A 26,676-nucleotide genomic window follows, 5' to 3' on the forward strand; every position below is an offset into this window, starting at 1 on the left:
AGTATTGAAATCCCATCCAAAAACAGCTTATAGCTGTAAAAAAAAGTGCGCGTCCAAGTAAAGCAGAGTTAACTGCGACAAAAAGTAATGATATCATAATGCGGCCATGTGCGAGGTGTGCAAGTTGTAAAATTAATATTAGCTAATCAGATAATACAATGTTATTGTTAAAGTGTTAATGAGAACTATGTGATGCTGCTAGTTTTTAAGTGTGTGAGCATCTTCATAAATGCCACATAAATTTAATTCTCAATAAAGCAATGTGTATAGATTCTCTGATAGTAATAAATAGTTTGAGTTTGGCCGCCTTTCCTGTATACAGCAATGCTACGAACAAAGGAAAGGTGGCCAAACTCAAACTATTTATTACTATCAGAGAATCTATACACATTGCTTTATTGAGAATTAAATTTATGTGGCATTTATGAAGATGCTCACACACTTAAAAACTAGCAGCATCACATAGTTCTCATTAATACTTTAACAATAACATTGTATTATCTGATTAGCTAATATTAATTTTACAACTTGCACACCTCGCACATGGCCGCATTATGATATCATTACTTTTTGTCGCAGTTAACTCTGCTTTATTTGTACGCGCACTTTTTTTACAGCTATAAGCTGTTTTTGGATGGGATACATAATACATATATATATATATATATATATATATATATATATATATATATATATATATTACAGAACTCTACATGGTGGTTTCTTTGTAACTGAACACTAACTGAACACTCTACAAGGTGAGTCCTTCTAGCTGATCTCTCTACAGGGTCACTAGTTAGTAGCTGAACTCTCTACAAGATGACTTCTTCTAGATGACCTTTCTACTGGATGATTTGTTTGCAGCTGAACTCTCTACATGGTGGTTTTTTTCTAAATGTCATTTAAAATCTAGTTATTCTGTTTACCTGTAGGAGGAAAAGATAGATAAAAGCCAACATAGCTATGCAGTTACAAAAAGAAATGATATCTAATCTAAAACAGCCCAGCTGTGAAAAAGGGTACATTCTTCCAACAATAAACTAGCATGAAAAATATGTCATATCAAAGGTGGTGGCCAAGCAATGGCTGCAATAATATTATATTACAAAGTAAGTGACAGTATAATATTGTTACAGCCATTTCTTGGCTGCCATCTTTCTTTTTCATATTAGCCTATGTTTGGAAGGTTGCATCCTTTTTCACAACTGGGCTGTTTTGGATTAGATCTTTACTACAAGAGAAAGAGAAAGACTTTTTTGTATGTGATCAAGTGTCTAGATCTATTTGAACTAATAATTTTTTTGTTATTTAATAATCCAATCACGTAGCTAATAGAGTTGCTTGTTACATAACTGAATGCTCTATAGGGTAACTTGTATAGTCGTTCAACTCTCTACAGGTTGAATTGTTTGTTGCTGAACTCTCTATGGGATTACTTGAACTCTCTACAGTGTGACTTGTAACATAGCTGAACTCTCTACAAGGTAACATATTTTTAGCTGAACTTTCTATAGTAATATTAATACATAGCTGAACTCTCTTCTACAGAGTGACTTGCAAGTTAGTTGAACTCACCAAAGAATTAATTGTTTGTAGCTGAACTTTCTACAGGCAGTACATGGTGACTTGTTACAAAGCTAATCACTCTATAGGAGTAGCTAAACTATACACAGAGTGACTTAAACATAGCTGAATACTGTACTGGATGCCAGCTAAACTCTGTATAGGGTGACTTCCTAATGTTAATGTATATAGCTTAACTATCTACAGGGTGACTGTTTATAATTGAAATCTCTACAGGGTGACTTGTGATATAGCTAATTATAAACTTTCTACAGGATGACTTGTTTGTTGTTGAACTCCCTACAGGGTGGTTTGTTATGTACACATAGCTCAATTCCCTACAGGTTATTATGTAGCTTAACTCTATACAAGTTGACTTGTTACATAGCTGAGCCCTCTACAACATGACTTGTAATGCAACTGAACTCTATAGGGTGACTTGAAACATAGCTGAACTCTCTACAGGGTTACTTGTTACTCTCTACAGGGTGACCTGTAAGTAGCTGAACTCAACTAAACTCTTTAGAGTGAGTGACTTACATATAACCGAACTCCCTCTACACAGTGACTTGGGTATCTGAATTCCCTACAGCGAGACTTGTTTATAGAAGAACTCTTTACAGGGTGGGTTACAAAGTATCTGAACTCAGCTGAACTCACTACAGGGTGACTTGTAATGAAGCTGAACTTGGCTACATTTTCTACAGGGTGGATGGAATGAAACACAGTTACAGAGTGGCCTGAAATGTAGATGAGCTCTCTATGCTGTGACCTGTATCATAGCTGAACTCTCTGCAGAGTGATCTGTTTGTAGCTGGACGCTCTATAGAGTGACTTGTAATGTAGCTGAACTCCATACAGGGTGACTTGTTATGTTTCTGAACTCTCTACAGAATTAATGTAGCTGAATTCCTTGCAGGGTTTGTTTATTGCTAAACTATGTATCTACAGGATGATTGAAACATAAAGCTGTACCTGGCTGAACTCTCCACAGGGTAAGTAATTACATATAGATAGCTGAACTCTATACAGGAAGAGTTATTTATGGCTGAAGTCTACAGAACAATTTGTTTGTAGCTGAATTCTCTACGGGGTGACTTGAAATGGATACTTCACTTTTCAGATGATAATTATTGATATAATTGGGGCACGCGGCACCATTTCTTCCGGTATGCATGGATTGCAGAGGTACTTTTCTTGATTTGAAATGCTGTATAACGGGATGAGTATAGCTGACAATGAAGCATAGTGGATACTTCACTTTTCAGACAATATTTGCCAAATTAGGGCATGCGGCGCCATTTTAGATGGGTTCACCAGTCATAATAATTATTTACAAAAAAAGTTAACAGACAAGTACACAGAAAAATTTGGAATTTCAACTAGAGTAGGGACCGCAACACATCGATAAAAAGTACTGAAACAAGCTGGAGTAGTGCACGATATTAAATCACAGTAAAACAATAAGAAGTGTTATATCCCTACTGTGCATGTCTGTGTACTTGTGATAGTTATATCATTGCTGTTGCATGAGTCTGAAGCATAGACAAGGATGAGTGTAATAACAATGATATTATCTGGTTATACGGGATGTCACTATTTTATATTCCAGTGTGCAATAGTGTGTGACAGTTTACAGATATTAAAGTAAGTTCCTGTTTGGGTTCCTTTTTAGTTCCTGTTATTGTACTCAAGATTTTGTCTGAATTAACTTTGTAGCTACTAGATGGACATATATGTATACAGGCTATAAACTGTTGAGCTAGACGTTTTTACAAAGCAGCAATTTCCTGAGGTATGATTTGGGGTTGGTGGAGTGCCATCACATGGTGTGCAAGGGCTAAAGAGTGGTGAGGATTACTCTCGAGATAGAACAATGGAGCCAGAAGTTATTGAACGAAGTTGATTCTTCACCATACACACTGGAACTGATTGCTGGAGGCAATAGACACAAATTGTTTCTTGACATTTGTTTAATTCATTGCAATAGTATAGCACTGCTGTGTAAAGGATTAACCATTTTATATGTACCACAAACCAGTATGAGTGGCTGTCACTAGGTGATAACTTACTTATTGCACAGTAGCAGAGCCACTCTGGTTAGTCATATGGTAGTTATCACCCAGCATGGCACTTTGACACTCCCATGCTCTGAGATTTAATGGAAATTACTAGTAAGTAAAGTGACTGTCCAATGTTGGTTTTAGTGGTGTACATTGTGTGCATTCCTGATAATTATGAAGAATGTTCTGGAAAATTAATCCACTCACTTTGAAGTATATTATGGTTTGAAATTAACAGACAAATTAAAACAGTTTTCTTTGTAATTATTTATATACAACCAATGCAAAAAGAAACTGGTATACTACACAAGACTAAGCACCTTTGTTCCAAATGGTAAAAGGAAATGAGATACAAATGCAAACAAGAACATAATTAAGTTTGGAATGCAAGGTTGTATTTCCTGTATGGCACATCTTGATGTGGAAGAACTAGCCACTAACATTAGCCATTGTTGAGTTATACTTGACTGAAGGTATCAATTATTCAGGTAGTCGGTCATTCAGTCAGTTATAAGCTGTTGAGGTTTGTTTAGGTATACAATTTAAATATATATATAGTGTAACAAGTAATCTGAAGAACTTCACATCACTTTGAAGGCAAGTGTTTTTAGGCATGATTTTTACCTACCTACAGTATACTGCTAACTCATCTTAAAGATATGAGACTGAATACTTTTTTTTGTTTGCAAACCTTTGTGATTCCTACTGTTTTCACAGAAAGAGCAAAATATTGAATCTATGCATAAATCAATTACAAATCGAAGCATTCTCACAAACTAGAATAAAATTTTAAGCAAAAAGTAACCATTGTTGGGTAAAGACCAGCGTTGGAAGTGGGCCGGGTCATCCGGATTATCCGGGTCATTTGGGTCACATTTTGTCCTGGTCAAGTGGGTCTTATCCACTTCACTGAATATCTGGGTCTGACCAGGATGAGCTCACGTGTGACTATAAGTTAACAAGGTCGATTGTACTGATGGAAATGCAATTTTAAACACTCAAGAAACTCACGTGGAGCCACACCCACCATTCAGGAATATGCTTTTCTGTCTGTGCGGGGTATGTAGAGCCACGCCCACTTATCAGAATTGTACCAGCTGTGCTCTGTGGGCATGCATGCATCACCAGATCCGTATTACTACTTGAAATGTAGGTAACTTACTACTGGAAATTCTGTAGCTGCATGTAAACTTACGTGGAGCTACCCCCACATAATAATACGTACGTGGAGCCATACCCACTTAATACTCACTTCTTGCAGACAATTTTTTATAGTGCAAAAAAATGTAGGGCTGACTAGTGGAACTTGTGGACTTTTAATGTAGCTTTTGGGGAATGCCTCTATTTTAATTAAACCGGGTCACATGCGGGTCAGATCCGGGTCCCATCCGGATTACTATTCGGGTCAGTGGGTCAAACGGGTCAACAGCACTGACCCACTTCCAACGCTGGTAAAGACACCATTAAAAATAATATGATTTGGAAAATAATTGCAAGCGTTTCTTTAGGAGAGAAGAAAATGTTGATATCTTTATGGATACCACTTACAATTCTTATTGGAATTAGTTTTCACAAAAGTTTATGCTTAAAAGCAGATGATTTTGTGGACTACTCATCAGATGCCATGAAAAAGTTTCCCCGTGAAGGTTAGTTAAATTGTGCATTCATAAGAAATATCACAGCACAAGTAATATACTTTACAACATATCTAAAGGATGGAAGAACTTTGAACAAAAAATAATGAGAAGAGATTGCACACAATAATAATCAGTTATAAAGTATAATAATAATAAAAACTATCTATATACTATTCAGGACATGATCCAAGTCTCCCTTATAGATTATTATACATGTAAGTCATTGGATCTGCAAAATGCTTTTAAGTAAGAGCTTGACAGTGATTCTAAGCTCCTTGTGAAATGGCTTAAGTACTTAAAATTAGTTTTATGTCAACCCTTATTGGTGTTTCTGCTATTTTGGGATATTTTTCCAGTGTTACTTTTCGTCAATTAAAGTGTAAGGCTGGCATATAATTAAAGTCTTAAAGAAAAGCAACACACTCAAGGTTTACAAAAGTTGCATCTGTGAAATGTCAAAATTTATGAACTTGAGATTGATATGCTGATAATGGAGATACATCCTGTATTATACTGTGAGTGCAAGTGAAATGAACTAGATTCTAACATGAAACAGCTTTTAATGTTTGTTCACAAGAAAATGTGTAAGCAAGTCCAAATTACACCTACAAACAAGTTGATTATAATTTGAAGTAATTTGTCAATTGTCTGAGTACTGTTTTAACTTCACAATTGTAATTAAACTACGTAACACTGCTAGCATTTAACACTGATGTAGCTACTTTGTATTTCTTTTTCTTTAATTTTCCCATGCAGTGGTGATTGCATTTAGAAATTAAAATATGAACAGATTGAAGTACAAAATCTATGTACAGTAGGATTGCATCTCAATTATCTGAACCCTCGATTATCCAAAGAGTATAAGTGACTGTTCTACTAGAGTATTTCATCATTAGGTGAACGTTTTATTAGAGTAAGTGCATGTTATATTATTAGAGTGGTTGAACGGAACTCTGTATATTATCATTTATAGGGAACGAATTCACTTATCTGGACACTTTTGTGATTGAACTGGCACACATATATTCAAATAATGGAGGCCCTACTGTATTGCAATGCTCTCTTTTCTACAGCAGCTCCAAGTGCTCCAGTAAATTATTAATTATGTAATATGTTCATTTGTACTTATGTGTAAATGACACAGTCTTAATGTTATATCTTTTGTCCCACACATAATAGCATCTTATCCACCTGAGAATGTTTCAGCTTCAGTCATTAATTCTACTACAGTAGAAGTCACCTTTGATCCACCCAGTATCACTAACGGTTATTACACTGTAGTGTATGGTAGAAGTGATAACATGGAGATGATGGAAGTGAACACTAGTGATGTGATCACATCAGGAATGGGACAGGATATTGGTAGTGGTCAAATGATGGTGATGGAAGTGAATTCTACAAATTTAACTGTGTTAATATCAGGACTGGATCCCTTCACTAATTACACATTTTATGTGTTAGCAGTTACTACAGCACCAAGTCAACCTAGTGATAGTGTTACTGTGTTAACTGATGAAGCAGGTAAGAAGAGCTACGTATTTCACTAACAGCTTAAGTCCTTTTTGTTGCATTATCATACAGTTGGAGATAGTACTGTTTATTAGGGATTATAGAAGTTTGCACTTACTCACTAAAAGTTGACCAGAAACCAGCCTCACAATACCTTCATGCCAGCTTGGCATTATTGGTTAAGTGCAAATGTGCTAGAAAAACCAGTCTTATACACCAGTATTGAGAAATGCTGGTTTTAAGTAATTAGCGTATTGTAGATTGCCAATGGTTGGAACAATGTGTACCAAATTTTCACTTGTTACACCATTTCCTTACCTTCCAGAGCATCCACTGTTCAAGCAGCTAACAGCAAAATTTCTTGCCATTTTAGATAGTGTTTTACTCGATGTTGACCATATCAGGCAAGCTCCAATAGGGGTGGTGGGAGAAGGGTGGGGAAGGTAAGAGGTTGTTTTCAAGATTATAGAGGAATGCACAGGGATGGATTATGCCAAATTATGGTTCATTCAGGTCTCAAAACTGGCTAAATTGGAAAGAAATTTATAGCACAGATTTTTATTCAACACCGTGGAGCCGTACTGCCACCCTCTGGTTGAACAGAGTTCCATTAGGGTCACAGATTGCTTGCATGTGTCGCCACTGTGCTTGGGAAAAGCTGATAGCGAAAGCAGACAACACAAGTCTAGCTGAGTTTGATTGTCAAATTTGATATAGTAGAGCGACTAAGTGAAAAAATTGTTCAATTTTGATAAAAGCATCAACCTTGGTACAACATTTGCTTAATTCATCCTTTTTCATATTAGATATGGTGCCATTAAAATTACCAATCATATCATGCTCAAAGAATCTGAAAAGTAAAGTCAATAGAAAATGTATTGGGAAGTCATAAAAGTGCTCTAAGCTGCTTCAATAGTAAATATACTGAAACTTTGCATCTGAATGGACAAGTAAGGGATGGTCATATCCAAATACTGATCAAGGGAGGTGTCCCTCCAGCATCCAGGTCATTAGCCTGTCATGTTAAGCAGCATGGAGAGTCATGGTATATGAAGCAATAGATGTGCAATGTATTGTTTTTATTGGATCGTACCTGTACTTTTAACACTAAAATATTGGCTCCATTAAAGTGTTTAAAAGCAGGTAGAGATTTTCTGATTAGACCTATAAATTCAAAATACATTCATGCTATTTACGCAAAAACAAAGATATTGAATGCACTTGTATGGTTTCTGACCAGCTAGAAATAAGCTTATAACCTAGTTTAAAAGTTTCAAAACATGCACTAAGGCACTGAGTTTGATGTGGCACCGTATCTCAAATGATTTAGTATACCTTACTCAACTTCCACAGAAAATTTGGTGCTTTTATCACAAAGTGAATGATTTCATCAAAATTTGGTGCTTAACTGCTCTACTAATAGTTTATTCATGTTCTTTGTGAAAAATGAAACCTGTTGTCATGGGAAATAAGAATTGTTTTCCCAGATTGAGTCACAAACTTCCCTTCAATTTGGCCTGAAAATGCTTCCAATGGGTTGCTATACATTTTTAGTGAAATTTTCTGCTGACTGATTGACTGACTGATTCCTTCAGACCAATAATGGGTAAGGCTATGGGTTTGATCTTTTTGGCATACTGAAGTACGTATAATGCACAATCATAGATCTAGACTTACCTTAGTTCTCCTTTGTGCCCATCTGGCAGCACAAAGTGCTAATTCACTGTAATTATAACTTTCCAGTATTAGTTTCAGGAAAGGATCACTACACTAATTACACTACATGTATGTGTTAGCAGTTACTGTAGTAATAAGTGAACCTAGTGATAAGGTTAACATGTTAAATGATGAGGCACGTAGATAACAGTTTTTTTAAAATTTAAAATTGTTACAAAACTAATTGACAAGTGAATTAATATTCATGTTGATAAATTATATTCTTGTGTGTATATCGTTTGTCACAGCACCCAGCCCACCAGAGAATATTTCAGCTTCAGTAGTCAATTCTACTACAGTAGAGGTCACCTGGGATCCACCCAGTATCACTAATGGGGTCCTACGTTATTACACTGTAGTGTATGGTAGTAGTGATGACATGGAGATGATGGAAGTGAACACTAGTGATGTGACCACATCAGGAATGGGACAGAATATTGGTAGTGGTCAAATGATGGTGATGGAAGTGAATTCTACAAATTTAACTGTGTTAATATCAGGACTGGATCCCTTCACTAATTACACATTTTATGTGTTAGCAGTTACTATAACACCAAGTGAACCTAGTGATAGTGTTACTGTGTTAACTGATGAGGCAGGTATGAAGAGCTAGATATTTTGCTAACAGTTTAAGGAGTCCTTTTTGTTGTGTTACATGTATCATATGTACAGTACAACAGTACTGTATATTAGAGATCATGGAGGCTGACACTTCCTCATGAAATAAGATTGACCAGAAAACTACTTCGCAATACTTTCATGGTGCCTTTGGCAGTATTGGTTAGGTATGTATCACCAAGCCCAAAACTCCCTTCAGTGTAGTCCAAAACGCTACCAGTAGGTTGCTACAAAATTTAAAAAAAAGGAAAGAACAACATTTAGTCAATGTAATATTCTGCTGACTGATCAACTGGCTGATGCCTTCAAATCAATAACAGCTATGGCATTGTTGTAGATGTTGCTAAAGCCTGATGGGTGCCTTTTGGCATACTGCAGTACCATAATATACTTTTTATCATTGTAAAATAATTTTCATATGCAAAATTATGCAAAAATATCTTACATGAAAAATTGAAAAAGATTGAAATACTCTAATAGAGCAGTCATTTAAATAAATCATATAAATGATGTTTTTACACGGAAACTTTTATCAAGAAAATTTTGTGTGTAAATTATGGTATTTCATTATGGACTTTCCTTTGTTCTCCTTTGTGTCCTATTTCTTTTCTCTTGTGGCTCAGTGTGTCAATTCATTGTAGTGCAAAATGGCTTCTGAGCATTTGTTTCTGGACTGCCACTAGATCCCTTCACCATTTATTCATTTTATGTATTAGTAGTTACTGTGAATATAGTGATAATGTTTTTCTGTGTCAACTGATGAGGCAGATAAGTAATATCTAATCCAAAACAGCTAAGCTGTAAAAAAACAGTGCGGCCCTCAAAAAGGCTATGGTGAAAAAAGATGTGAAATCCAAGGTGGCGGCCAAGAAATGGCTGTGATGGTAGGTTAATGGTAAAAATTTTAATAACGACAATTCAGGTGAATTTTTGTGCCGCTTGGTCTTGGCAAAAAAATCACTTAAATTGCCGTTATTAAAATTTTTACCATTAACCTACCATCACAGCCATTTCTTGGCCGCCACCTTGGATTTCACATCTTTTTTCACCATAGCCTTTTTGAGGGCCGCACTGTTTTTTTACAGCTTAGCTGTTGTGGATTAGGTTTGATTTCTTTTTGTATTTGTATACCATAGGCCGGCTTTGGGACTTTTTAAACCTGTCTTTTTTTTCTTTACCACAGGAAGAAGAAAAGATGAAGCAGATGTACTTTAAATATCTGAATTTATCAGTAAATGTACAAATTATATATATATATAATACATATATTTATTACAGAACTCTCCATGGTGGTTTCTTTGTAACTGAACACTCTACAAGGTGACTTCTTCTTGCTGCTCTCTCTACAGGGTGAATGTTTGTAGCTGAATAATCTACAAGGTAACTTCTTCTAGCTGATCTATCTACAGGGTGATTTGTTTGTAGCTGAACTATCTACAAGGTAACTTCTTCTAGCTGATCTCTCCACAGGGTGATTTGTTTGTAGCTGAACTATCTACAAGGTAACTTCTTCTAGCTGATCTCTCCACAGGGTGATTTGTTTGTAGCTGAATTCTGTACAGGTGATTTGTTTGTAGCTGAGCTCTTTACAGAATGGTTTCTTTGTAGCTGAACTCTCCACAAGGTAACTTCTTCTAACCGATCTTTCTACAGGGCAATTTGTTTGTGGCTGAATTTTCTACAGGGTGATTTCTTTGAAGCTAAACTCTGTACATGGTGGTTTCTTTGTAACTGAACTCTCTAAAAGGTAATTTCTTCTAGCTGATCTCTCTACAGGGTGATTTGTTTATAGCTGAACTCTCTACAGGTGATTTCTTTGCAGCTGAACTCTCTACATGATGATTTCTTTGTAACTGAACTCTCTACAAGGTGACTCCTTCTAGCTGATCTTTCTACAGGGTGATTTGTTTGTAGCTGAACCCTCTACAAGGATACTTCTTCTAGCTGATCTCTTTAGGGAGATTTGTTTGTAGCTGAACTCTCTACATGATGGTTTCTTTGTAGCTGAACTCTCTACAAGGTAACTTCTTCTATTGATCTCTCTACAGGGCGGTTTGTTTGTAGTTGAACTCTCTACAGGTAATTTGTTTGCAGCTAAGCTCTCTACATGGAAGTTTCTTTGTAGCTGAACTCTACACGGTGATTTCTTTTAGCTGATCATGAACTATCCCTTTCCATAGTTGCATGAACTCCCTACAAGGTAAATTTTTCTAGCTGATCTCTCTACAGGGTGAATTGTTTGTAGCTGATCTCTCTACAGGTTACTTGTTTCTAGCTGATCTCTTGAATTCTCTTCAGGGTGACTGCTCTATTAGGATGACTGCTCTATTAGAGTATCTCGATCTCGCACTTGCTGCACCAAGTTGGATTTCGTGTTATAACTCCGTGGCTTTAAGTCTGATTCTTCTACACCATTGAAGAGCCTTTCTAAGATGATTACTCCTTCTATACAGCAATTTTCAAAGCATTCGCCCTAGCGGTTTATCTGGTAGGCATGGCAAGTAGTCGTTTTTTATTAGCTAATCTCGATTGCGTAATTGTTACACACTGTTAGTTTTTTCGTTGTATCTTCCTGGTTTTCAGCTCGATTTCTTTCAAACCACAAAAGGTTTGAGGTTCAATAGTTAACCTATTCACCCACCAATTTTCAGCTTCTTCCCATACGCGGTTTACCCTGTAGGCGTGACAACATATTGGTGTTATTTTTCATGGATAATCGATAATAACTCTTTTCCTGTTTATCGTATCTAATCCAAAACAGCCAAGCTGTAAAAAAAGTGTGCGGCCCTCAAAAAGGCTATGGTGAAAAAAGATGTGAAATCCAAGGTGGCGGCCAAGAAATGGCTGTGATGGTAGGTTAATGGTAAAAATTTTAATAACGACAATTCAAGTGAATTTTTGTGCCACTTGGTCTTGGCAAAAAAATTCACCTAAATTGCCATTATTAAAATTTTTACCATTAACCTACCATCACAGCCATTTCTTGGCCGCCACCTTGGATTTCACATATTTTTTCACCATAGCCTTTTTGAGGGCCGCACACTTTTTTTACAGCTTGGCTGTTTTGGATTAGATTTCAATTCTTTTTGTATTTGTATACCCCAAAGCCGGCCTATGGCCAGCTTTGGGACTTTTTTAACCTGTCTTTTTTTCTTTACTACAAGAAGAAGAAAATGTGAAGCAGATGTACTTTAAATATTTCTGATTTTATCAGTAAATGTACAAATTATATATATAATACATATATTTATCATAGAACTCTCCATGGTGGTTTCTTTGTAACTGAACACTCTACAAGGTGACTTCTTCTTGCTGCTCTCTCTGCAGGGTGAATGTTTGTAGCTGAACAATCTACAAGGTAACTTCTTCTAGCTGATCTATCTACAGGGTGATTTATTTGTAGCTGAACTATCTACAAGGTAACTTCTTTTAGCTGATCTCTCTACAGGGTGATTTGTTTGTAGCTGAATTCTGTGCAGGAGATTTGTTTGCAGCTGAGTTCTTTACAGAATGGTTTCTTTGTATCTGAACTCTCTACAAGGTAACTTCTTATAACTGATCTTTCTACAGGGCAATTTGTTTGTGGCTGAATTTTCTACAGGGTGATTTCTTTGCAGCTGAACTCTCTACATGGTGGTTTCTTTGTAACTGAACTCTCTACAAGGTAATTTCTTCTAGCTTATCTCTCTACAGGGAGATTTGTTTGTAGCTGAACTCTCTACAGGTAATTTGTTTGCAGCTGAACTCTCTACATGATGGTTTCTTTATAGCTGAACTCTCCACAAGGTAACTTCTTCTAGCTAAACTTTCTAAAGGGTGATTTGTTTGTAGCTGAACTCTCTACAAGGAGACTTATTCTCGCTGATCTCTCTACAGGGAGATTTGTTTGTAGCTGAACTCTCTACAGGTGATTTCTTTGCAGCTGAACTCTCTACATGATGCTTTCTTTGTAGCTGAACTCTCTACAAGGTTACTTCTTCTAGCCGATCTTTCTACAGGGTGATTTGTTTGAGCTGAACTCTATACAAGGAAACTTCTTCTAGCTGATCTTTCTACAAGGAGATTTGTTTGTAGCTGAACTCTCTACAGGTGATTTGTTTGCAGCTGAACTCTCTACATGATGGTTTCTTTGTAGCTGAACTCTCCACAAGGTAACTTCTTCTAGCTGATCTTTCTACAGGGTGATTTGTTTGAGCTGAACTCTATACAAGGAAACTTCTTCTAGCTGATCTCTCTACAGGGAGATTTATTTGTAGCTGAACTCTCTACAGGTGATTTCTTTGCAGCTGAACTCTCTACATGATGGTTCTTTGTAGCTGAACTCTCTACAAGGTAACTGATGTCTCTACAAGGTCACTAGTTTGTAGCTGAACTCTCTACGTGGTGATTCCTTTGTAACTGAACTCTCTACAAGGTGACTTCTTCTAGCTGATCTTTCAAGAGGGTGATTTGTTTGTAGCTGAACTCTCTACAAGGAAACTTCTTCTAGCTGATCTCTCTACAGGGAGATTTATTTGTAGCTGAACTCTCTACAGGTGATTTCTTTGCAGCTGAACTCTCTACATGATGGTTCTTTGTAGCTGAACTCTCTACAAGGTGACTTCTTCTAGCTGATCTTTCTACAGGGTGATTTGTTTGTAGCTGATCTCTCTACAGGGAGATTTGTTTGCAGCTGAACTCTCTACATGATGGTTTCTTTGTAACTGAACTCTCTACAAGGTAATTTCTTCTAGCTGATCTGTCTACAGGGAGATTTGTTTGTAGCTGAACTCTCTACAGGTGATTTGTTTGCAGCTGAACTCTCTACATGATGGTTTCTTTGTAGCTAAACTCTCCACAAGGTAACTTCTTCTAGCTGATCTTTCTACAGGGTGATTTGTTTGTAGCTGAACTCTATACAAGGAAACTTCTTCTAGCTGATCTCTCTACAGGGAGATTTGTTTGTAGCTGAACTCTCTACAGGTGATTTCTTTGCAGCTGAACTCTCTACATGATGGTTCTTTGTAGCTGAACTCTCTACAAGGTGACTTCTTCTAGCTGATCTTTCTACAGGGTGATTTGTTTGTAGCTGATCTCTCTACAGGGAGATTTGTTTGCAGCTGAACTCTCTACATGATGGTTTCTTTGTAACTGAACTCTCCACAAGGTAATTTCTTCTAGCTGATCTCTCTACAGGGAGATTTGTTTGTAGCTGAACTCTCTACAGGTGATTTGTTTGCAGCTGAACTCTCTACATGATGGTTTCTTTGTAGCTGAACTCTCTACAAGGTAACTTCTTCTAGCTGATCTTTCTACAGGGTGATTTGTTTGTAGCTGAACTATCTACAAGGAAACTTCTTCTAGCTGATCTCTCTACAGGTGATTTGTTTGCAGCTGAACTCTCTACATGATGGTTTCTTTGTAGCTGAACTCTCTACAAGGTGACTTCTTCTAGCTGATCTTTCTACAGGGTGATTTGTTTGTAGCTGAACTCTCTACAGGTGATTTGTTTGCAGCTGAACTCTCTACATGATGGTTTCTTTGTAGCTGAACTCTCTACAAGGTAACTGATGTCTCTACAAGGTCACTAGTTTGTAGCTGAACTCTCTACGTGGTGGTTCCTTTGTAACTGAACTCTCTACAAGGTGACTTCTTCTAGCTGATCTTTCAAGAGGGTGATTTGTTTGTAGCTGAACTCTCTACAAGGAAACTTCTTCTAGCTGATCTCTCTACAGGGAGATTTGTTTGTAGCTGAACTCTCTACAGGTGATTTCTTTGCAGCTGAACTCCCTACATGATGGTTCTTTGTAGCTGAACTCTCTACAAGGTGACTGCTTCTAGCTGATCTTCTACAGGGTGATTTGTTTGTAGCTGATCTCTCTACAGGGAGATTTTTTGCAGCTGAACTCTCTACATGATGGTTTCTTTGTAACTGAACTAGGTGACTCCTTCTAGCTGATCTTTCTACAGGGTGATTTGTTTGAAGATGAACTCTCTACAAGATAATTTCTTCTAGCTGATCTCTCTACAGGGAGATTTGTTTGTAATTGAACTCTCTACAGGTGATTTTTTTGTAGCTGATTTCTCTACATGATGGTTTCTTTGTAGCTGAACTATCTACAAGGAATCATTTTGTTAACAATTTTGACAGTAATAACCTATGTACTTTTTATTTCCGTTGCCCTGTTCCAAATGTTTAAACATTCCAGCTCCTACAAATTATTTTATTCTTTAACTTGTACTCTTTATACTACCCCTTGTAATTATTATTTGTAGTTATATAGCTTATTGTAATTTGTAAGTAATTAATTATGGCTACCAGTGCAAGACACTGGTAGACCTTTAGTTCTGTAATTTAATTGTTATAAGCTCTTAAATATTGTTTAATTTTGTTTATTGATCTGTACAGTTTTGTAAAGTATTAATAATAATAATAATAATAATAATAATAAACAATAATAACAAGGTAGCTTCTTCTATTGATCTCTCTACAGGGCGATTTGTTTGTAGTTGAACTCTCTACATGGTAGTTTCTTTGCAGCTGAACTCTACAAGGTGATTTCTTCTAGTTGAACTATCTCTTTCCATAGTTGCATGAACTCCCTACAAGGTAACTTCTTCTAGCTGATCTCTCTACAGGGTGAATTGTTTGCAGCTGATCACTCTACAGGGTGAATTGTTTGTAGCTGATCTCTATACAGGTTACCTGTTTCTAGCTGATCTCTTGAATTCTCTTCAGGGTGACTGCTCTATTAGGATGACTGCTCTATTAGAGTATCTCGATCTCGCACTTGCTGCACCAAGTTGGATTTCGTGTTATAACTCCGTGGCTTTAAGTCTGATTCTTCTACACCATTGAAGAGCCTTTCTAAGATGATTACTCCATCTATACAGCGATTTTCAAAGCATTACCCCAAGCGGTTTATCTGGTAGGCATGGCAAGTAATAGTTTTTTATTAGCTAATCTCGATTGCGTAATTGTTACACACTGTTGGTTTTTTCGTTGTATCTTCCTGGTTTTTAGCTCGATTTCTTTCAAACCACAAAAGGTTTGAGGTTCAATAGTTAACCTATTCACCCACCAATTTTCAGCTTCTTCCCATACGCGGTTTACCCTGTAGGCGTGACAACATATTGGTGTTATTTTTCGTGAATAATCGCTCATAACTCTTTGCCTGTGTATCGTATTCCAACCAAAGTTGGTACAGAGATGCGCCTTTATACCCCCTTCTGTGTGCCAAATTTCAAGGCGATCGGATATGGCGTTCGCGTTTTATAGCAGTTTTTGTAAGTGTGCGAAAAGAGGAAGAAAAATAAGAAGAAAAAAAACGAAGAAACTAAGCCAATTTTTGAAGTCGAATATCTCGGGAACGCGCGAAGCGATTTCGCTCAAATTTGGAATGTGGAGTGCTGAAGGTGGAGGAAATGTCCACAGCAAAAATCGTCTTGTTTCATCAAGGCAGCACAGAGCTACGGAGGTGCGAAAATTGCGTTTTCTTCCTTCCTGTCAATATACTCACGGGTGTTGCGCGCCGGCTTCTTGGGCCGCACGACACACTACCGTGTGTCTTGATCCTAGCCAAAGTTGGTACAGAGATGCGCCTTTATACCCCCCTTCTGTGTGCCAAATTTCAAGGCAATCGGATATAGCATTCGCGTTTTATAGCAGTTTTTGTAAGTGTGCGAAAAGAGGAAGAAAAATAAGAAGGAAAAAAAACACGAAGAAACTAAGCCAATTTTTGAAGTCGCATATCTCGGGAACGCTTGAAGCGATTTCGCTCAAATTTGGAATGTGGAGTGCTGAAGGTGAAGGGAGTGTCCACAGCAAAAATCGTCTTGTTTCATCAAGGCAGCACAGAGCTACGGAGGTGCGAAAATTGCGTTTTCTTTCTTCCTGTCAATATACTCACGGGTGTTACGCGCCGGCTTCTTGGGCCGCATGACACACTACCGTGTGTCTTGATTTTGTTTAGACTTACAATGGTTACAAAAGGTATTGATATGTAGTAAATAATTATAACATTATCTGTTCATTTATACTCAATTATATATCTTTTGTCACAGCACCCAACCCACCAGAGAATGTCAGAGCTTCAGTAGTCAATTCTACTACAGTAGAGGTCACCTGGAATCCACCCAGTATCACTAATGGGATCCTACGTTATTACACTGTAGTGTATGCTAGTAGTGATAACATGGAGATGATGGAAGTGAACACTAGTGATGTGACCGCATCAGGAATGGGACAGAATATTGGTAGTGGTCAAATGATGGTGATGGAAGTGGATTCTAAAAATGTAACTGTGTTAATATCAGGACTGGATCCCTTTACTAATTACACATTTTATGTGTTAGCAGTTACTATAGCACCAAGTGAACCTAGAGATGGTGTTACTGTGTTAACTGATGAGGCAGGTAATAAGAACTACGTATTTCACTAAAGCTAAAGCTGCAATACATGTATCATATGTACAGTATGATAGTACTAGATCATGGAGATTGGTACTTTCTCACACAAAAATAATTATTGACCAGAAATCAACCTCATAATACCTTCATGCCGCCTTGGTAGTGTCGGTTAAGTGCAAATGTGCTGGATAAACCAATCTTATCACCAGTATCAAGAAATGCTGGTTTTAAATAATTAGCATATTGTAGATTGCCAATGGTTGGAGCAACGTTTACCAAATTTTCACATGTTTACACCATTTTCTTACCTTCCAGAGCATCCACTGTTCAAGTAGCCAACAGCTAAATTTCTTGCCACGTTTTACTCTATGTATGTTGACCATATCAGGTGAGCTCCAATAGGGGTGGTGGGAGGGAGGTGGGGTAAGGGCAAGAGATAGCTTCAAAATTATAAAGGAATGAATGCATAGTGATGAATTATGCCAAATTATGGTTCATTTAGGTCTCAAAACTGGCTAAATTGGAAGGAAATTTATAGCACAGATCTTTATTCAACACCATGGAGCTGTACTGCCACCCTCTGGGTGACCAGAGCTCCAAAAAGGCCCCAACTGCTTGTATGTGCTTGGGAAAAGCAGACAGGAAAAGCAGACAACACAAGTCTAGCTGATTGTCAAATTTGATAGTTTAATCATGTTCTTGGTGAAAAATGAAATCTGCTGTCATGGGAAATAGAACCAGTTTTCCCAGATTGAGTCACAACTGTCTCTTCAATTTGGCCCGAAATGCTTCCAATGGGTTCTGTACATTTTTAGTGAAATTTTCTGCTGACTGATTGACTGATTCCTTCAGACCAATAATGGGTAAGGCTATGGGTTTGATCTTTTTGGCATACTGAAGTACGTATAATGCACAATCATAGACTTACCTTAGTTCTCCTTTGTGTCCATCTGGCAGCACAAAGTGTTAATTCACTGGAATTATAACTTTCAATTCAAGAATGGATCACTTTACTAATTACACTACATGTAGCTTTGTGTTAGCAGGTACTGTGAACCTAGTGATAATGTTAACATATTAAATGATGAGGCTAGCATATAACAGTTTTTAAAATTTAAAATTGTTACAAAAATAATTCATAAGTGAATTAATATTCATGTTAATTATGTTCATGCATGTATATATTTTGTCACAGCACCCAGCCCACCAGAGAACATTTCAGCTTCAGTAGTCAATTCTACTACAGTAGAGGTCACCTGGGATCCACCCAGTATCACTAATGGGATCCTACATTATTACACTGTAGTGTATGGTAGTAGTGATGACATGGAGATGATGGAAGTGAACACTAGTGATGTGACCACATCAGGAATGGGGCAGGATATTGGTAGAGGTCAAATGATGGTGATGAAAGTGAATTCTACAAATGTAACTGTGTTAATATCAGGACTGGATCCCTTTACTAATTACACATTTTATGTGTTAGCAGTTACTATAGCGCCAAGTGAACCTAGTGATAGTGTTACTGTGTTAACTGATGAGGCAGGTATGAAGAGCTCCATATTTCATTAACAGCTAAAGTCCTTTTTGCTATATTACATGTATCATACAGTATGATAGTACTGCATATTAAAGATCATGGAGGTTGGTAGTTTCTCACAAAGAAAGATTGATTAGAAATCTACTTCACAATACCTTCATGGCACCTTGGCAGTACTGGTCCATAACCTAGCCCAAAAGCCCCTTCAGTGTGACCCAAAACAACTCCAATATGTTGTTACAATAAAACAAAGAAGTTATTCAATGGAATATTCTGCTTACTGATAAATTGATTGACTGACTGATTCCTTCAGACAAGCATAACTCAATAGCTTTGGGCTTGATTTTTCACTGTTAGGTGGTGCCAAAGCCTAATGGGTGCCTGTTAGCATGCTGCTGTATGCACAATGCGCACATCATGGCATTCTTACGGTCTTTTATTTTCATCAGCAGTGCAAGGTGTCAATTCACCATAGTGCAAAATGGCTGTCCAGTATTAGTTTCTGGACTGGATCCTTTCACTACTTACACGTTTTATGTGTTAGCAGTTCCTGTATAGCACTAACCTAGTGATGGTGTTACTGTGTTAACTGATGCAACAGGTAAGTAATAGTTTTTTTTTTGAATTCATAATGGTCACAAAAATTACTGATCAGTAATATACACGCTATTTGTTAATTTGTAACCAAGTGTACATCTTTCTTCACAGCACCCAGCCCACCAGAGAATGTTTCAGCTTCAGTCATCAATTCTACTACAGCAGAGATCACCTGGGATTCACCCAGTATCACTAATGGGATCCTACGTTATTACACTGTAGTGTATGGCAGTGGTGATGACATGGAGATGATGGGAGTGAACACTAGTAGTGTGACCACATCAGGAATGGGACAGGATATTGGTAGTGGTCAAATAATGGTGATGGAAGTGAATTCTACAAATGTAACTGTGTTAATATCAGGACTGGATCCCTTCACTAATTACACATTTTATGTTTTAGCAGTTACTATAACACCAAGTGAACCTAGTGATAGTGTTACTGTGTTAACTGATGAGGCAGGTATGAAGAGAGCTAGATATTTTGCTAACAGTTTAAGGAGTCCTTTTTGTTGTGTTACATGTATCATATATACAGTACAACAGTACTGTATATTAGAGATCATGGAGATTGACACTTCCTCATGAAATAAGATTGACCAGAAAACTACTTCACAATACTTTCATGGTGCCTTGGCAGTATTGGTTAGGTACTGTATCATCATGCCCAAAACTCTCTTCAGTGTAGTCCACAATGCTACCAGTAGGTTGCTACAGAATTAAAAAAACAAACAAAACATTTAGTCAATGTAATATTCTGCTGACTGACTGAATGGCTGATGCCTTCAGATCAATAACAACTATGGCATTGTTGTGGATGTTGCTAAAGCCTAATGGGTGCCTTTTGGCATACTACACCATAATTTACTTTTAATCATTGTAAACAAAAATTTCTTATACAAAAATTTTTGCAGAACATTGAGGTACTCTAATAGAGTAGTCATTTAAATAGTCATCTAAAACTGTTTTAACATGAAATTTTTAATCAAGAAAATTTGTGTGTAAATTACAATATGTGCCATACACACATTATGGACTTGCATAACTTTGTTCTCCATTGTGTCCTATTTCTTTTTCTGGCAGCTCAGTGTGTCAATTCACTGTAGTGCAAAATGGTTTCCCAGCATTAGTTTCTGGACTGCCACTACATCAGTTATTGTGAACATAGTGATAATGTTTTTCTGTGCCAACTGATGAGGCAGATAAGTAATATTCTGTTTAAACTTATAATGGTTACAAAAAGTATTCATACGTTGGTACAGTAGAACCTCGATTATCTGAATCTCGATTATCCGAATCCTTGATTATCCGAACAGTATAAGTGACTGTTCTATTAGAGTATTTCATCATAACGCGAACGTTTTATTAGAGTAGTGTATGTTAGAGTAGTTGAACAGAACTCCTTATACAAATGAATGGGCTTCATTTATCTGAACAAATTCACTTATCTGTACACTTTTATGATTTAACTGGCACACAGGTGTTTGGATAATGGAGGTCCTACTGTAGTAGAATATGACATTATCTGTTCATTTTATTCAATTGTATATCTTTTGTCACAGCACCAAACCCACCAGTGAATGTCAGAGCTTCAGTAGTCAATTCTACTACAGTAGAGGTCACCTGGGATCCACCCAGTATCACTAATGGGATCCTACGCTATTACATTGTAGTGTATAGTAGTAATGATGACATGGAGATGATGGAAGTGAACACTAGTCATGTGACCACATCAGGAATGGGACAGGATATTGGTAGTGGTCAAATGATGGTGATGGAAGTGAATTCTACAAATGTAACTGTGTTAATATCAGGACTGGATCCCTTCACTAATTACATATTTTATGTGTTAGCAGTTACTATAACACCAAATGAACCTATTGATAGTGTTACTGTGTTAACTGATGAAGCAGGTAATAAGAGCTATGTATTTCACTAACAGTTAAAGTACTTTTTGCTGCATTACATATTCATATGTACAGTACGATAATACTAGATCATGGAGGTTGGTACTTTCTCACACAACAATATTGATTAGAAATCAGCCCCACAATACCTTCATGCTGCCTTGGCAATATCAGTAAAGTGCAAATGTGCTGCAAAAACTAGTCTCATCACCAGTATCGAGAAATGCTAGTAGCATATTGTAGATTGCCAATGGTTGGAGCAACGTGTACCAAATTTTCACATGTTTACACCATTTCCTTGCCTTCCACTGTTCCAGTAACCGACAGCAAACTTTCTTGCTGTTTTAGATAATGTTTTACTTGATGTTAACCATAACAGGTGAGCAGTGGCATAGCCAAACCCAGGGCAAGCCAGGGCATTGCCCTGGCATCAGACTATTTTGCCTCACCATTAGCCACCCAGAACATAGATTATAGACTATAATCTATGCCCAGAGCAATTAAAGACGTGGGATGGATTAAAGTTAGCTAGCTACTCTATTGTTGTACAAGAATACCGGTAGATAGTATAACCTAACCTCTTTCTTTCCGACCAGTAGATGGACAGGTGCTATGAGTAACTCGATTGTGCACAAATAATAGGAGGCAATAAATAGAAGCAAGATCATGTGATTTAAAAAAAACCATGCAGCATTGTGACAAGGAGTGAAGGACATGGATTATTATTAACTCTTCCAGTATAGTGGGATGATAGTAGGATGGACAATTAACAATCGGATTAACTTGTGTGCTACTGACTATTGGTGTGGTCAAAACTCGAATCAGAACATAGAGGCAAGATGTTTGAAGCATTAGTACCCACCTAGCCATGTAGATACTACTAAGTGATAGTTCAAATGGTATGGAATGCTTATTCAGTCAGCAATTGCTTTCTTTTTGTTATTTCTAGGCTGTGGCACTGGCAGGAGCAAAGTCACCACACGATACAACATATGTGCTTTAATTAAGGTTTCACCCTAGTCTGGTATTAAGACACAGATGTGTATATGGAATAAGAAGGCCAATAGCTAGCTAGCGTTCACCTAGAGTAAGGTTAAAGTACATTAGTCATGCATACAGTAGTGTAGGTAAAGTATATGTAGTGATGCATACACATTTTTAAAATGCTGTATTGATGGTCCATATGAAAATGGGCATGTGTATATGTGTTGCATGGTTGGAAGGGTTTGCCCGCGCAGTGCCCTGGCATGGCAAAACATCTGGCTACGCTACTGCAGGCGGGCTCCAATAGGGGTGGTGGGGGGAGGGCAAGAGTTTGTTTCAAAATTATAGAGGAATGCATAGGGATGAATTATGACATATTATGGTTCATTCAGGTCTCAAATCTGGCTAAATTGGAAGGAATTTATAGCACATCTTTATTCAACACCATGGAGCTGTACTGCCACCCTCTGGTTGACCAGACAATGCATTATGGCCCCAGACTGCTTGTATGTGCTTGGGGAAAAGCAGATAACACATTCAAGTTTAGCTGATTTTGATTATCAAATTTGATAGTTTGTTCATGAAATCTGTCATGGGTAATAAGACTAGTTTTCCCAGATTGAGTCACAAATGTCCCTTCAATTTGGCCTGAAATGCTTCCAATGGGTTGCTATATATTTTAGTGACTGATTGACAGACTGATTCCTTCAGACCAATAATGGGTAAGGCTATGGGTTTGATCTTTTGGCATACTTCAATACATACAATACACAATCATGGACTTACCTTAGTTCTCCTTTGTGTCCATCTGGCAGCACAAAGCATTAATTCACTGTAATTATAACTTTCCAGTATTAGTTTCAGGACAGGATTACTACATTAATTGCACTACATGTATGTGTTAGCAGTTACTGTAGCACTAAGTGAACCTAGTGATAATGCATGTTAAATGAAAAATGTGACCGGATTTGCAAAAAGGTACTTTTCACACAGAAAACTTGACCCATTTTTTGAACTTCATAACTTCATAATCGTTGCATATAATCATCTGAAATTTCCATGAGTGTAGCTACAGTGTCTGGCTGTATTTTGATGCAAAGAGCAACTTAATCAGTGTAAGAAGTCAACAGTTATGACATTTTGTTTGCTGGTATGTAAAATATGTGGAAATGGTACCTTTTTACAAATCCGGTCACAAATAATTGATAAGTGAAATAATATTCATGTTAATAAATTATGTTCATGCATGTACATCGTTTGTCACAGCACCCAGCCCACCAGAGAATATTTCAGCTTCAGTAATCAATTCTACTACAGTAGAGGTCACCTGGGATCCACCCAGTATCACTAATGGGATCCTACGTTATTACACTGTAGTGTATGGTAGTAGTGATGACATGGAGATAATGGGAGTGAACACTAGTGATGTGACCACATCAGGAATGGGGCAGGATATTGGTAGTGGTCAAATGATGGTGATGAAAGTAAATTCTACAAATGTAACTGTGTTAATATCAGGACTGGATCCCTTCACTAATTACACATTTTATGTGTTAGCAGTTACCATAACACCAAGTGAACCTAGTGATAGTGTTACTGTGTTAACTGATGAAGCAGGTAAGAAGAGCTACATACTTGGTTAACCACTAAAGTCCTTTTGCTGTATTACATGTATCATACAGTACGATGGTACTGTATTTATTGTACTGTATATTAAAGATGATTGAGGAGTTTCTCACAAAGAAAGATTGAACAGAAACCTACCTCACAATACCTTCATGGCACCTTGGCAGTACTGGTCCATAATCAAGCCCAATAGTCCGACCCAAAACAAATTCAATATGTTGCTACAATTTAAAAAAAAAACGTTATTCAATGGAATGTTCTGCTGACTGATAAATTGATTGACTAACTGATGCCTTCAGACAAACATAATTCAATAGCTTTGGGCTTGATTTTTCACTGTTAGGTGTTGCCAAAGCTTAACGGGTGCCTGTTAGCATACTGCTGTATTCACAATGTGCACATCATGGTGTTCTCACGTTCTTCTTTTATTTTTATCAGCAGTGCAAGGTGTCAATTCACCATAGTGCAAAATGGCTTTCCAGTATTAGTTTCTGGACTGGATCCCTTCACTAATCACACGTTTTATGTGTTGGCAGTTACTATAACACCAAGTGAACCTAGTGATGGTGTTACTGTGTTAACTGATGAAGCAGGTAAGTAATAGTTTTTTCTGAATTCATAATGGTTACAAAAATTATTGATCAAGACACACAGTAGTGTGTTGTGTGGCCAAGAAAGCCGGCAACCACAAGACACACAGTAGTGCGTTGTGCGGCCAAGAAAGCTGGTGACCACACCGTGAGTATATTAACAGGAAGAAAGAAAAACAGCTTTTTCATGCGTGCATAGCTCCATGGCCCCTTCTCCAATGTACACCATTTTTGCAGTATAGCTGTCCCCCAGGTAGGGTATACCACTCAGTAAATTTGATTAAATTCACAACAGCCATTTGCAAGATATGGGCGTTCAAAGGTTTGTTTTAATTTCTTTGGTTTTTTCTTCTTATGCCATATGGGGGGCTACAGGGGCTTTGATTTCTTTTCGCACACTTTGCAAAAATTGTTAGAAAATGCAAACATGTTACTCGATTGCCTTGATCTTTGGTACAAATGAAAAGCATGTAATAATGGATTCACATATCAAGTTTGCTGTGAATCTGAGGAATATTCAAGGAGTTATGAGCATTTATTCATGTATAAAAATATCAAACTTCTGTCATGGCAACAGGGTAAACCGAGTATAGAAATAACTTGAAAATTGGTGTGTAGATAGGCTGATCATTGTAGCAGTGCCTTTTGATAGTTTGAATACAAATAGATTTACAGCCACAAAGTTATAAAGCAAAAACCAAGCAAGTGTAAAATTGTGGGATTGAGATACTCTAATAGAGCAGTCACTGCGGCGTAAAAAAGGTGTGCAAAAAATGTCGAAAAAACCTTACCAGAGTTGAACCAGGGACCTCCATACCTAACACCTGCATCCTTAACCACTGAACCACTAGTACTACCTTGGCTGATCACCTCATATAATTTCTGCTTTATAAATGAAATTTCTAGTTGAAATCTGCTTATAATCAAGCGTTTGTAATTTTTACTAGATTGTTCTAGAACATTCTATGCATGTTCTATTAGAAGTCCTCAAAAAAAATGTGCACTCTATTAGAGTAGTACATTAATATTATCAAAATATTAATATTGAATTAAATCATGCAATGAAATACATTTATAAGTCTGCCTTTAATCATCATTGTATCTACATTGAAAAAAAAGAAATGTGAGTAAAACCAAACCTCAAAGTCAACCATAAGCTGGTTTTGGGGCTTTATAAAGTACAAAAAGATGTGAATTCCACACAAAAACAGCCAAGCTGTGAAAAAATGGTGCGGCCTTAAAAAGCCTGAGTGAAAAAAGTTGTGAAATCAAAGGTGGTGGCCAAGAAATGGTTGCAATGATGTTAATGCTAATAGATTTTAACAACCCCATTGTTAAAATTTATTAGCATTAACATCATTGCCAGCCACCCATTGATTAGCATTAACATCATTGCAGCCATTCCTTGGCTGCCACCTTTGATTTCACAACTTTTTTCACTCAGGCTTATTAAGGCCACACCATTTTTTCACAGCTTGGCTATTTTTATGTGGATAAGTAATATACATGTTGATTGTTCATTTGTAACCGAGTGTATAACTTTCTTCACAGCACCCAGCCCACCAGAGAATGTTTCAGCTTCAGTCATTGATTCTACTACAGTAGAGGTCACCTGGGATCCACCCAGTATCACTAATGGGATCCTACGTTATTACGCTGTAGTGTATGGTAGTAGTGATGACATGGAGATGATGGAAGTGAACACTAGTGATGTGACCACATCAGGAATGGGACAGGATATTGGTAGTGGTCAAATGATGGTGATGGAAGTGAATTCTACAAATGTAACTGTGTTAATATCAGGGCTGGATCCTTTCACTAATTACATATTTTACGTGTTAGCAGTTACTACAACACCAAGTGAACCTAGTGATAGTGTTACTGTGTTAACTGATGAAACAGGTAAGAAGAGCTACATATTTCACTAACAGCTAAAGTC

At 37.2% G+C, this 26,676-nt stretch overlaps 1 protein-coding gene across 1 annotated transcript in view; it reads left to right on the forward strand.

The window, feature by feature from the left end:
- The window catches only part of LOC136253714 (uncharacterized), a 124,771-nt gene that overhangs the window by 11,657 nt on the left and 86,438 nt on the right, over positions 1 to 26,676 (forward strand). Inside the window, exons 2-10 of the mRNA XM_066046372.1 lie at positions 5,135 to 5,272; positions 6,443 to 6,784; positions 8,737 to 9,087; positions 17,150 to 17,500; positions 18,690 to 19,040; positions 19,743 to 20,093; positions 21,193 to 21,543; positions 23,788 to 24,138; positions 26,289 to 26,639. Of these exons, the coding sequence (XP_065902444.1) occupies positions 5,146 to 5,272; positions 6,443 to 6,784; positions 8,737 to 9,087; positions 17,150 to 17,500; positions 18,690 to 19,040; positions 19,743 to 20,093; positions 21,193 to 21,543; positions 23,788 to 24,138; positions 26,289 to 26,639 (2,926 nt within the window). The 5' untranslated portion in view covers positions 5,135 to 5,145. The remainder of the gene's footprint in view (positions 1 to 5,134; positions 5,273 to 6,442; positions 6,785 to 8,736; positions 9,088 to 17,149; positions 17,501 to 18,689; positions 19,041 to 19,742; positions 20,094 to 21,192; positions 21,544 to 23,787; positions 24,139 to 26,288; positions 26,640 to 26,676) is intronic.

This window comes from Dysidea avara, chromosome 4, assembly GCF_963678975.1.
Source record: "Dysidea avara chromosome 4, odDysAvar1.4, whole genome shotgun sequence".
NCBI classification, from domain to species: domain Eukaryota; kingdom Metazoa; phylum Porifera; class Demospongiae; order Dictyoceratida; family Dysideidae; genus Dysidea; species Dysidea avara.